General features: G+C 44.0%; 1 protein-coding gene across 1 annotated transcript in view; it reads right to left on the bottom strand.

Moving 5' to 3' along the window:
- Positions 1-13,084, bottom strand: part of Soat1 (sterol O-acyltransferase 1) — a 46,981-nt gene that overhangs the window by 20,177 nt on the left and 13,720 nt on the right. The window contains exon 3 of the mRNA XM_050135328.1: positions 9,074-9,132. Within this exon, the coding sequence (XP_049991285.1) occupies positions 9,074-9,132 (59 nt within the window). The remainder of the gene's footprint in view (positions 1-9,073; positions 9,133-13,084) is intronic.

Genomic DNA, 13,084 nt, shown 5'->3' with positions numbered 1-13,084 from the left:
ATCATGCTGTAGCCCAGAACAGCCCCTAACTCAAGGCAACCAACCCTCCTGCTCTCACCTGCCGAGTACAGATCCCAGGCAGGTGCCGGCACACCCAGTACGACATAGCTCTTACTCCTTATGCACTGCTTGCCAGATGAATGCAGAGCCCTTGCTTTTGTCTGACAATGAGGAGAAACAGTGTCACAGAGAAAGGACAACAGGGGCAGCATGAGAAGACAGGCATTGGTGTGACAACCAGTGTAAAGCAGAAAGCGTCAAGTTTTCTGACACCCCAGAAGGGGTGCAGAGCATTCCAACAGGATTAACGCCTGCCTTTCATTCCCCCTGAACTCAAATTTGTACGTGGGCACTTCAGGAATCCAAGACAATCTTTTCTTCTTTTTCTTCTTATGTATGTATGTATGTATTGGTTTTTCGAGACAGGGTTTCTCTATAGCTTTAGAACCTGTCCTGAAACTAGCTCTTATAGACCAGACTGGCCTCGAACTCAGAGATCCGCCTGCCTCTGCCTCCCGAGCACTTAATAGAGTGCGCCACACCGCCCAGCCTAAGACAATCATTTAAATGTAGCACTTTATATACGGTATTATAATTTGCTGCCTAATGCTCATATTTTAATGTCTGTCTTTCTCTGAGGAATTAAAAGTCAGAGAGGGGAGGAAGGAAAGGAAACGGAGAAAAATATATAACTCAATAAAAATAATAAGAAAAATTAACAAAAAATAGTCAACAGAAGCTGCTGCCAGTGGACTCAAGAACACTGCCTCTGTGGAGACCAGGAAGTTTCTTAAACTCCCTGCAGAAATCCTCAGATGACACTGGTGACTCTACTGCCACTCCCTTTGTGAGAGGACAGCTAATGGAGGGGCTGCTCCTGCCTTTCACGTTCTCCTAGCACACAAAACTGTTATTTAGAATTCAAAATGTGAGCACAGTTAGTCCGAATGAAGTCTGAGTAGCTGAAGGGACATGGCATTAGCTGGGGCTTTTCCACTGACTTGACCTCTCAAACTCGCCTCTGTGCGTACTAACTTCCCTCAGCCAGTGGTCCTCGAGGGGTGGACAGATGCTGAGGGAGAGGACAATGACTAGAAAAGCAAGGTGTTTAAATAATCTAGTAACCACCCCAACACTCGGGACTGTAGCAGGAGGATTGCTAGCCATTCTGTACCCAAGCCACCCAGAGCTACAGAATAAAATGCTGTTTCAAACAACAAAAAGCAAACGAACAGAAACCCAGCAAACAAATGCACTGTGTTTTGAGGCTCACATGAACCTTCTATTTTAAGCAAGCAGCTGAATTAGATCACCCAGAAGAGTCCAAGAATGGGGAACAAAGATCCTGTGGTTGGGAACCTACATAATAAAAGCACACGCTCAGGAATGAGATAGGTATCCGGGTGGGAATGGACGGACATTTTAGGCACAGATTTACAAACGCGCTCACAGCCACACCTCAGAAAGCAGCTTCTATAGAAAGCCTCCAGGCTGAAGCTACATCGGACTGAGTTCTGAAATGAGAAAACAGAGTCATCTGTGGATGAATCAAATAATTCTTCCAAAGGCTGAAAAACTTCCAAGCAGGCTGGGAGAAGCAGCCCCAGCGCAAACCAATCAGGGCAGTTTTTTTAGCATCTCAAACGCCACAGGACACAGGACTCATAACTTCCTCAAAGATGGCTTTAAGAAGGATTATGCTGACTCCACAAGGCCCCTAGGAGTCTAAGAATTGTTTGGTGGCTCTGACTCAGTGCCTGGCTCGGCCCAGGGAACCTTTCAACCTCATGGAAAGAGGTTGTGGCACAGAGGTTGTAGCAGGATCAGAAACCCAACCCTTCTAGACAAAGCAGGCATGGGGGGGGGGGGGCAGGAATCTGGGTCAAATGTGCCCCTGACTCCAGGGTCTGCCCTGGAAAGATGCTCCTTGTCCTTTTCCTTCATTGTACCTAACTCCTTTTCTAAAGTTCTCTCTTTTTCCATTTGCCTTCCCCAATGACTTTCAGTATCTTGGTCGATTGGTTGTTTTTGTTTTTTTTTTTTTGATCTTTTGCCCAGACTGACATCAAACTGGGGGTGATCTCCTGCCTCAGCCTCCCAGGTGCTGAGCTTACAGGCATGGGCCACCCTGTCTTGACAAATACCACCTCTATTTGTATATCATGCATCCGGCACTCATAAAAGTGTCTTTGCAATTTTCAAATAACTGTGGAACCAACCAGTACCAAACCTACACACGCCATGGTGGATTAATTCAGTCTTTGTTATAAAAGATGTAGAAAGTGGTTATTAAAACACAAAACCAAACACCTCACTGACTTTTCCCCTAGAAGCTATGAAGGAAAGGGGCTTGAAAACCACGTGACTACTGTTCATTAGATGAGTACGTATGACATATCTCTGGGAGCTTTTATACATTATCTCCAGCCTTGAAAACAAATGAACATTATAATATTTATTTTACACATGGGAAATCTAAGTTTAAAAAACTCAACTGAAGGGCTAGGGCCGTAGCTCAGTGATAAGATGCTTGCTTAGCTGGAGCAAGGTCCTGTGCTCCAGCCTGGAGTCGGGAGGGGTTAGTAAAAGAGGTGGGTAAAGTGGTGTGTGCAAATCCCAGAACTTGTCAGCTGCTGGTTGGGAAAATATCGTCCACACAACCTCAGATTTCATTATTACTATATTGCTTTCTACCACACATTATCTGAACTATTTTCTGTATATATAATTGGTACCATCAACAAAACAAAACAAAAACCAACAAAATTTTAGGGAGGGGAAAAAAATCATAAAATAGAAATGTGTATGGGAGGCAGAGGCAGGTGGACCCTGTGAGTCTGAGGCCAGCCTGGTCTACATAGAGAGTTCCAAGACAGCCAAAGCTACATAGAGACCCTATCTAAAAAAATAAAGTCTATATAGCTCAATAAAAACAATTAAAAAAATTTTAAAAAAAGTCAATGTAAGCATGTAAACTAATGGTGGATAACCTAATAAGAAGGAAAGCCCTATTCAGGCTAAATCAAAAGCATTTTGTTTGAAAGCAAAGACTTAAGCAAAGTGTTACAAGCAGGACATGGAGGCACAGAGCAGTAATCCTAGTACTTGGGAAAACACAGCAGGAAGTTTGCTTCCTTCCAGTTTGAGACCAGCCTAAGCTAACAGTTTGAGCTTCTGCCTCAAAACCTGAAACGGGGCAGGGAGCAGCTGTGGATGTAGATCAGATGGTAGACCGCTTACCTAACATTCAGGAACTCAGGAGGCCTGGGGACTGATCTCAGCACAGCATAAACCAGACATGATTTTGTAAGCCTGGCTTCCCGGCATTACAAGGTGGAGGCAAGAGATCAGAAATTCAAGGTCATCCTTAGCTACAAAGTGAGTTTAAGGCCTACCTGAGATAGAGACCCTGTATCGAAATTAGCACTGGGCTATCACAAAATTTAGTCTACATAATATTCTTAATCTCATTTTAATCAGCCCAAACTAAGCTGAAACATATTTATCCACCTTAATCTTCCACTTAAATACCTAGTCCTTTTTTGTTCTTTTGAGACAGAAGTATCTCTGTAGCTTTGGAGCCTGTCCTGGAACTCACCCTGGAGACCAGGCTGGCCTCGACCTCACAGAATGAGCCATCCACCTGCCTCTGCCTCCCAGTGCTGGGATTAAAGGTAAGTGCCACCACCGCCCAGGAACCTATTTATCTTTCAAATGTTTTGTTAGTTTGTTTAGTATTATTAAAGACAGAGTTTTACTATGTACCTATGGTGATTTGAATAAAAATGGCCCCCATAGGCTCCCAGGAAATGGCACTATTAGGAGGTGTGGCTTTGTTGAAGGAAGTGTGTCACTGGGGGTGAACTTTGAGGTTTCAGAATCTCAAGCCAGGCCCAGTTGCATTCTCATTTCCTGCTGCCTGCGGATCCGGATGTAGAACTCTCGCTCCTGTGCCAGCACCACTTCTGCCTGCACACCATGCTTCCGGTCACGATGACAACAAGCCTCTGAGCTATAAGCCAGCCCCAGTTAAATGCTTTCATTTATCAGAGTTGCCACGGCCATGGCATCTCTTCACAGCAGCAGAAACCCTGCGGTAGCCCAGGCTAACCTTGAACTTGAAATGTTTCAGCCTAGTGATTACAGGTGTGTGCTGCCACACCCAGTTACCAAAGGGTAGCAGATTTTACTCTCATGGTCTCCATCAACTCTTTCATTTCATTGGTCTTTGTGAAAATTCTAGAAGATTAGAAAAGTAGTAAAAATATATTCCTCATAGTTAACAAATACGACATCCACACAAAGAACTGTAATGAAAACACTTTAAGATCACATATAATACACATATGATACACAAGCACAAAATATTAAGGACAATATGCAAACTAACACGCACAGCAATGAGCATATACGAGCATATAAAGGCATATCCTCCCTATATAGATAGATGCAAACTCTGCACAATCCATCTGCATGGAACTGCGTGCATGACAGGGAAAGGAAAAGCTGTCAGGAGGGAAATAAGCCGAAATGTTATTTCCTGGTGGCAGGCATTTAGTTGATAGATATTACTTCTTTATGTTTCTCTTAGGGGTTCTCTGCAATGAGCCTATACCATCCCTATGATGAGAGAAAACTGTGGAGAAAGCAGATTCCTCCTGCTCATAAAGCCAAGTGGTGTGGCAATGTAACAATAGGGTGAGATCTTAAACTGTGGGCACTTTCCTAGTAAAGGTAAGCTATACAACCAGAAGAGAAATCAGAGCGTCTTCTCTCACAGGGTCGCTCTGTTGTTTGCACTGTTTTGGGGCGGCATCTCAAATGCCCAGGCCTCAAGCTTGGTTCCTCGCCCTCCTACCTCCACGTCACAGTGTATGCCATCATCCCAGATCGCTTCTCAGTTTTGAAAGTCTTTAATTTAGATTAAAGCCGATTTTTGTGTGATACTAAGATCAAAACATTTCCTCTCCGGACTCGGCACATGCCATGAATACAGCGACTGAGAGATGGTGACACGAAGCTCAGAGTTCAACACAATCCTCAACCTCACAGTGGGTCTGAGTCTGGCCGGGGTAACATGAGACAGCTTCCAGAGGGGAGGGATGGGGGAGTGACAGGAAGGGAGAAGAGGGGATGTCTATTCCGATTTCAGGACACATGGAAAGTGTTCCTCAAGCAGTGTCAGGAAGTCACTATCCTTTGACTGTTCTGGGGTTTTGGTTTCATTAACCACGAAATAGACTACAGCAGTAAGTGCGGTCCAGTGATCTGTGCCTACAGTCCCAGCACTTGGGAGGCCGAGGCAGGAGGACTGTCACGTTTAAAGCCAATCTGGGCTATAAGATTAAATCTTGTCACAAAATAAATAAATAAATAATTCCCAAGCCCCCCACAAAGTAATAAAATAAAATAGAGCACCTCAGCAGAGGTCTTCAACACCTCTGAAACTGGGGCGGTCCTTACCATGGACACCACCTGACGCAGGGCTCCAAGGTGTCTAACTGAGACCTGTATCACCCTGTACAACAGGGAGAGAAACCAGTGCGAGGGCAGAGCCGCGCAAGCAGGTGAAGCAGCCCAGCCCCCGTTAGTCTACACTAAACCCAACACATCTTCCGCTCTGGTCCGTGTGGACCCTCTTTCATCGTTACCTGAAAGGCTGAACATTCAAGGGTAGAAGCTTTCTAGTTTTTTTCAAATGATAAAATAAAAAGACCAATGACCTGACTTTCCCAAAAGTCTCCAAGGCAGACTAGAGTTGTACATCTATGCACTTAAGTAAACGAGAGAGGAGATTTCAAAGAACACAGCCAGACCTGCATTGCCAAGTAAAAAGTGACTGGAAGTCTACAGGAACAAAGCAAAAATGGACAGTTTGGGCAGAAGTGTGAGGATCAAACCCAGGGCTCCGTGTGTGTAAGAAGGCACTCTACCAAGTAAGCTACTAGTCCCAGTCAACAACTGCCAACTCAAGGGCATTTGAATCAAATCACAAGTTTATCAGTTAGCTGTAATGATTCATTTAGAACAAAGCACTACACATCAATGCAGGGAACCCTGCTACAGACCCTGTAATCGCAAACAGGAGGCAGAAGGCTGCCAGCTGAGGCCTGGGCCACAGAGTTGGGTTCAAGGTCTCTAAACAAGATCTGTTAGCCGGGCGGTGGTGGCGCATGCCTTTAATCCCAGCACTCGGGAGGCAGAGGTAGGCGGATCTCTGTGAGTTCAAGACCAGCCTGGTCTACAGAGCTAGTTCCAGGACAGGCTCCAAAGCCACAGAGAAACCCTGTCTCGAAAAACAAAAACAAAACAAAACAAAATCTCTGTTAAACAAACAAATAAATGGGACTAGCGATGATGCTCAGGGTTAGGAGAGGGATTGCCTAACATGTGTAGGACATAGGTTTACCTCCTAGTACCTCAATCAATCAATCATTAATTAATCAATCAATCAAATCATAGACTAAAAACTTAGGCGTACAAGATGAGGAGGACATATTCAAAGCAAGGGGGTAGGAAAACTGTGGTCAGAAGAATGAGCTAGAATTTGAGGACTGTGGTGTATTATTTTGATGGGTGAAGGCATAAGGGTAAAGCACACTGGTAGAAAAGAATTCCCCACCGAGGGTATGAAACAGGAAAGAATACAATGTAAGCCCGACTTTCCCACTACACGTTCCCTTCCATTGTCCCCAGCAGGGCATAAGTAACGATCAGAGACCTGAGACACAGTGGGATATCTACCTTCAAACCAGGGTTAAGACTGGGGTGTGCCCCTAACAGCAGGAAGTAGATCACATAACAAGGCCTTGTCCCATACACATAATTAATACTGTGGGCTAAATTAATGCCCACTCTCCTCTCAGCTACTTCTTTTTTTATTTCATTCATTACTTCATCCTGATTTCAAATGACCAAACCAGGGAATCTGACACTGACTTATTTATTTACTGATACTGTTTTTATTTTATTTACTGATACTTATTTATTTACTGATGGGCATACAAATACCACAGCACAACGTGGAGGCCAAGGAACAACTGAGGGAGTCAACTCCCACCTTCCACCAAGTGGGTTCCAGGACTGAATTCAGGTTGTCAGCTGGGGCGACAAGAGCCCTTATTCCTTACGGCATCTCACAGGTCCTAGAATTTAATTTATTCACTATAAATAAAGCAGATAATGGAGTACTCTTTTTTTAAAGCTATAAGCCAGGTACGGTAGCTCAGACTAGGAATTTCAGCACTCTGAGGTTGAGGCAGGGGGACTGTTTTGAGTTCAAGCCCAGCTCAGGCTACATAACAAGAGCTTGTCCCAAACTAACTTGTATTGGGCCCAATTAGCAATGCAGCCAACTTAACAATCATCCTCAAGTCTACGCAGTTGAAATATGGCACCTGGTGGTCTTTTCAAAGACTTATTTTTATTTTTAAGTATGTGTGTATAAACACGTACATATATGCATCATGTATGTGCCAGTGCCTGTGGAGACCAGCAGAGGGAATCAGATTCCCTAGAGCTGGGAGTTGGTGGTGGCTGTAGGCTGCCTGACGTAAGTGCTGGAAACCAAACTTGGGTTCTCTGCAAGAACAATCACTCTTAAGCACTGACCCATCCCTCCAGCTCCACATTTTTGAGACAAGGTCTGCTATGTAGCCCAGGCTGGCCTTGAAGTCATAGCAATCCTCCTGTCTCAGCCTCTCAGTTGCTGGGATTATAGATTATAGGCATGTATGTGCCACCCACCTGGGCTAATAAGTCTTTAAATAGGGCCTTATATTGGAGCAATGAAGTACTAGTCAGAAAAGACACTGTCTGAACCAGAAAGATGGTGTAGCTCCTGCTGTCACACCTGAAAATCTGACTTCAGTCCCTGGGACCCACACGATGGGAGGAGGGAACCGATGCCACAACTCTCCTCTGACCTCCCCACGCGTGTGTAACACCCCCATACGTCCCACAACAAACACAGAACACACAAAATGTACTTTAACCACTTTTGAACACCACTTTCTAAAGCAGCTCAGTAGACGTCACAAGCGCACTTAGGGGGTGTGTGTGAAGAGTACTCTACGAATTTGAAACTAATAAATTCTTGTACTGATATTTCCAGTAACAGCATCATCCATCCTAGACCCAAGAAAGTGCGGCATTTCAAACAAATCAGATGAAAGGGAACATCCCCTTGGCCTTTAAAGGGAACTTAAAAACTAAAACAGGCATTGGATACTGAGCATATCTTCAATTTTGCCAATGAACTTTGATCGTGACCTCACTGGGAAAGGGAAAATTTTAACACGGTCAAATTTAAATTATATATTATTAGAAAATTTAAAGGCACTGCCTAGTCTATATGGTTCATAGGACAGTCCATCCACATTTAAAATGGCTCCACACTAGATTTTAAAATGATCTCACCATCCCCGACAGCACACCTAACAGAAGCAGACGTAGTAGGAACTATGCCAGGACTCTTCACAAAGTGCTCCCAGGCACATCTAACCAGCCGTCGTGGCGAGCAGAGAGAAGGGCCACGTGCATTCTTATGAGCGGGAGAGTGACAGATCTCACTTCCTTATAAGAAAGGCAGACAGGTCTTCAACAAGTAGGAAGAGGTGGCAGGCACTTGTGATCCCAGCACTCAGGAAACGCAGGCAGGGGGAGCTATAGTTCCAAACCAGCCTGGATTAGACAGGAGTCTCCAAAGATTAAAAATAAACCAGAAATGGGGCTGGGCCAGAGAGACGGTTCTGCTGGTAAAATGCTCGCTGCCGAGTCTGACAACCTGAGTTCAATCCCGGGGACCCACAGGGGAACTGAGAGAACCGACTCCGGCAAGACATCTGACCTCCATCTATGCGCCCAGCGCGCGCGCGCGCACACACACACACACACACACACACACACACACACACACACACATGCGCACGCGCACGATAACATAAACAAAATAAAATAAAGACTGTGAAGACCACAGACACATAAAACCTATAAAATAAATGAGGAATATTTAAACTGTTACCTTTACCTAAAGCCCCAATTTCTGCTTCTGAAAAAAAAAAAAGATACCTACCTCTGCTTCTGCTGCCAACTGCCTCTTCTTCGCTATCAACTGTTTCATGGTAATGCGACCTAAGAGAAATAAAAATAACTGAATGTTTAAAACAGAATTTTAAGTTGACTCTCAAACAGCAATAAACCATGAGGTCGAAAGTAATCAAATATAAAGAAGAATGCACACACTCCAGTGCACGACACGACAGTGCCCATTGGAAAGACACACGAGCAGCTAAGATGCTTACAGACACAGGTGCGGGTTCACAAGTCAGGTCCCAGAACAGATCTTCACTAGGGACTATGAAGACACTGAGTAAAGTGTTAAGGATGAAAAACTTATTTTTAAGACTGGGACTGGAGGCTTCAAGGCTCTGGGGTTAAGAGTGCTTGCAAAGGACCCACGCTAGTTCCCAGCCTGTCAGGCTGCTCATAACTGCCTGTCCCTTTCTCCAGGGCATTTGCACTCACATGTGCACACATGTTCATACATAAATACAATTAAGGCTGGGCGGTGGTGGCGCACGCCTTTAATCCCAGCACTCGGGAGGCAGAGGCAGGGGGATCTCTGAGTTCGAGGCCAGCCTGGTCTACAAAGGGAGTTCCAGGACAGGCTCCAAAGCTACAGAGAAACCCTGTCTCGAAAAACCAAAAAAAATACAATTAAATTTTTTTTAAATATTTATTTATTTATTATGTATACAATATTCTGTCTGTGTGTATGTCTGCAGGCCAGAAGAGGGCACCAGACCTCATTACAGATGGTTGTGAGCCACCATGTGGTTGCCGGGAATTGAACTCAGGACCTTTGGAAGAGCAGGCAATGCTCTTAACCACTGAGCCATCTCTCCAGCCCCTACAATTAAAATTTTTAAAAAAATCTTAAAAGGATTCATTGCAAAGCTGTTCCAAAACCACAGGAACAAAAGATAAAATGAAACTAGAACGCTAAGGAATACGTGACAGGCACATGGATTCTTGGCTGCCACACAGAATGTGGTCCTTTCACAGAGCACCCAGGGTCTGGTGCCTTACAGAATGGCAAGACCGAGGCCTGTTATAGCTAAGAACTCATACGGTCACACCCGTGGGACGGTCACATCCGCAGGATTCTGGACATAAAGGAAAGGTGTCTGTCTCTACTTCAAAGACAGAACAGTCTCCCTGAAATCTTGCAACACTTCAGTGGATTTCGCAACCTAAACTTTTGTTATCTCAAAAACCTTAAAGTGTGTTTATTTGAAAGCAAACTCAAGATGTGTCCCCAGACTGCCAACAGATAACTCTAATTTCTCCCTGGAAGGTCACAGAACCAGCCAAGGTCTTCAACAGTTCCAGCAGAGAGAGTTCAAGAAGGAAGGAGAAGCTCCTGGTTGCCAACCCTAAGACATTCCAGATAACAGAACCAAGAGGGAAGGGGGAGGGAAGAAGAGGCAGGGGACGAGGGTGGGGTTGGAAAAACTAAAGACATTAGCACTGTCATAAAAAGAGTTTACTTATTTAGACAATGCTTCACTGTGTACTGCTGACTGGCCTGAAACTCCCTATGCAGACCGTGTGGGCCTTGAACTCAGAGTTCTGCCACCTGCCTCTGCCTCCTGGGTACTGGGATTAAAGGTGCAAGACCCAGGACAGTCTTAAATACAATGAGACTGTCTAAAAAAAAAAAAAAAAAAGACAAAAAGACAAAAAGAACGAAAAAATTAGACTTGCAATATTTATTCTTCATGAATAAATGTTAGCTAACATTGATAAATTTACTACATTTAACAGATCCATCTAAAGACTATTCATAGGCTATGCTAAATTGGTTGTTGCACCTGTCTAGTAAAAATTCTTTTGGTCAGTGAGACAGATCACAGGTAAAGTGCCTGCCTGCCACCAAGCCTGAGGACCAGAGTTCAATTCCAGGACCAAAGTGCTAGAAGGAATGAATTGACTCCTGAAAGTTTCCTGACCTTGAGGTTACACACTTACACACCATAAAAAAAAAAATTTAATTTACATCCTATTCCTGAGGTATCAAAAATCTTACTTTAATGTGGTTTGAAAACCTAAGCTACACCTTTCCTGCTGATCTTCACCACACCTGCTCCCTGAACTTCTATCTCACGTCAGAACTAGGACAACCGTGCTGCTACATAGATGACATCGTTTATTAGTTCCAAACTCGCTTTGTACACACGAAACTCTTCCTTCGGACTCTTAGAGCAAGTACACAAACAGAATACTCAGACCTATAGGATCACGGGGTGGGGTGTGTGTGTGTGTGTGTGTGTGTGTGTGTGTGTGTGTAAAAGAAGGCCTACAGGAGCACGGGGCACTCTGTATGTGTGTGTATAAGGAACTGTAACAGAGTCAATATTTGAGCTAAGGAGCTGGGAGTATATAGTTCAGTGGTAGAATGCTTGGGCTAAGGCCCTGAGTTTGAACCCTCTGAGCAATGCAAATAAAATAAAATAAAATAAATCAGATATTTAATATATACATACTTTATGTGTATACGTTGCATATTTTATTATATGTATATTATTAGTGGGTATTTTATGTATATACACATATATGTATAGATCGATAGAGTCTCAAATGATAAAGAAAAATTATGGTAAGTATATGCTAAGATTTTTCCAGAGAGAAGAAAATAACATAAAGACTTGTTGGATTTCTGGGAATTTAACCTGGATCGGTGTGGGACAATTCTGTATTCTGTCAATTATGTTTTAAATACGCGGTGATTGGCCAGTAGCCAGGCAAGAAGTAAAAGTGGGACAACCAGACAGTAAGTAGAGGTGGGGCAAGAAGAATAGGAGAATTCTGGGAAGAAGGGAGACCATTCCTCCCAGTCCTGCCCAGACCACCGCAGAAGCAGGATGTGACTGGCCCTGCTGAAAAAGGTTCTGAGCCATGTAGCTAACATATACTAAAATAATGGGCTAATATAAGTTATAAGAATTAATAAGAAGCCTGAGCTAATGGGCCAATCAGTTTATATCTAATGTAGAACTCTGTAATTTTTCCTTGGGGCCTAACGGCCGTGGGAACTAAGCAGAACAGAAACCCCAACAAGCAGACCCTCATGTTACATGGATTAAATGCCAAAATCTCATCACTTTACAATATTGTATTTAATGTTTTTTGCCAAAAGGAAGATATTATATACTTGTTTTCTAGGTTACCAGTTGCATGGTAAATCAGTGCTGACTAAGGTGATACTCACTAACTACATAGCCCAGGCTGGCCTCAAACTCACAGTAATCCTCCCGCCTCAGTCTGCATTACTGACACAAGCCATAGTGCCCAGTTAAGTAAAACTTTGATTTGTTTTCTAACAGTATCTTACATAGCCCAGGCTAGCCTTAAACTCAAGCTCTGCCTGCATACAGCTCACAAATTCTAGGACTATAGGTGGTGACAGCACAGCTTGTCTAATAAGGCTTATTAAAAGTTACAAAATAAAGGCCAGGCCGTTGTGGCACAAGTCTTTAGTTCCAGCACTTGGGAGGCAGAGACAGTCAGATCTGCCTCAGAACCCTGTCTCAAAAAACAAAAACAAACATACAAAAAGGTTACAAAATAAAACTTGTAGTTAAGTGGGCAGACTGGAATCTGCTTCTATGGCATAGTAGGAAAGTATCAAAATGATAGAAAACAGGCCTGGCTGGAGAGAGGGCTCAGCAGGTAAGAGCACTTGACTGCTCTTCCAGAGGTCCTGAGTTCAATTCCCAGCAAGGTGGCTCACAACCATCTACAATGGGATCTGACTCCTCCTTCTGGTGTGCATGAAGACAGAGCACTCATACCCACAGTACATGAATAAATACACCTTTTAAAAAAAACAGACTCTATTCTAAAAAGGAAGAGTTTCAGAAATCCTTCATGTGTGGCAGACAGCTGGCAAATGCAGAGAGAGACACAGGAAGTGTGGCTGGGTGCTGGCCACACCTCATCCAGAAGGTAAACCAGGAAGCCTGGTGAGAAGAAACTTGCAGCCTACCCGCAGGCCTAGGCCAGCTCTCAGCCCATCTACGGC

The sequence above is a fragment of the Alexandromys fortis genome, unplaced genomic scaffold (assembly GCF_014885135.2).
Source record: "Alexandromys fortis isolate MF-2015 unplaced genomic scaffold, M_Fortis_MF-2015_v1.1 scaffold_21, whole genome shotgun sequence".
Classification (NCBI taxonomy): domain Eukaryota; kingdom Metazoa; phylum Chordata; class Mammalia; order Rodentia; family Cricetidae; genus Alexandromys; species Alexandromys fortis.
Note: the sequence above shows the minus strand (reverse complement) of the source record. Positions and strands in the feature narration are given on the sequence as shown.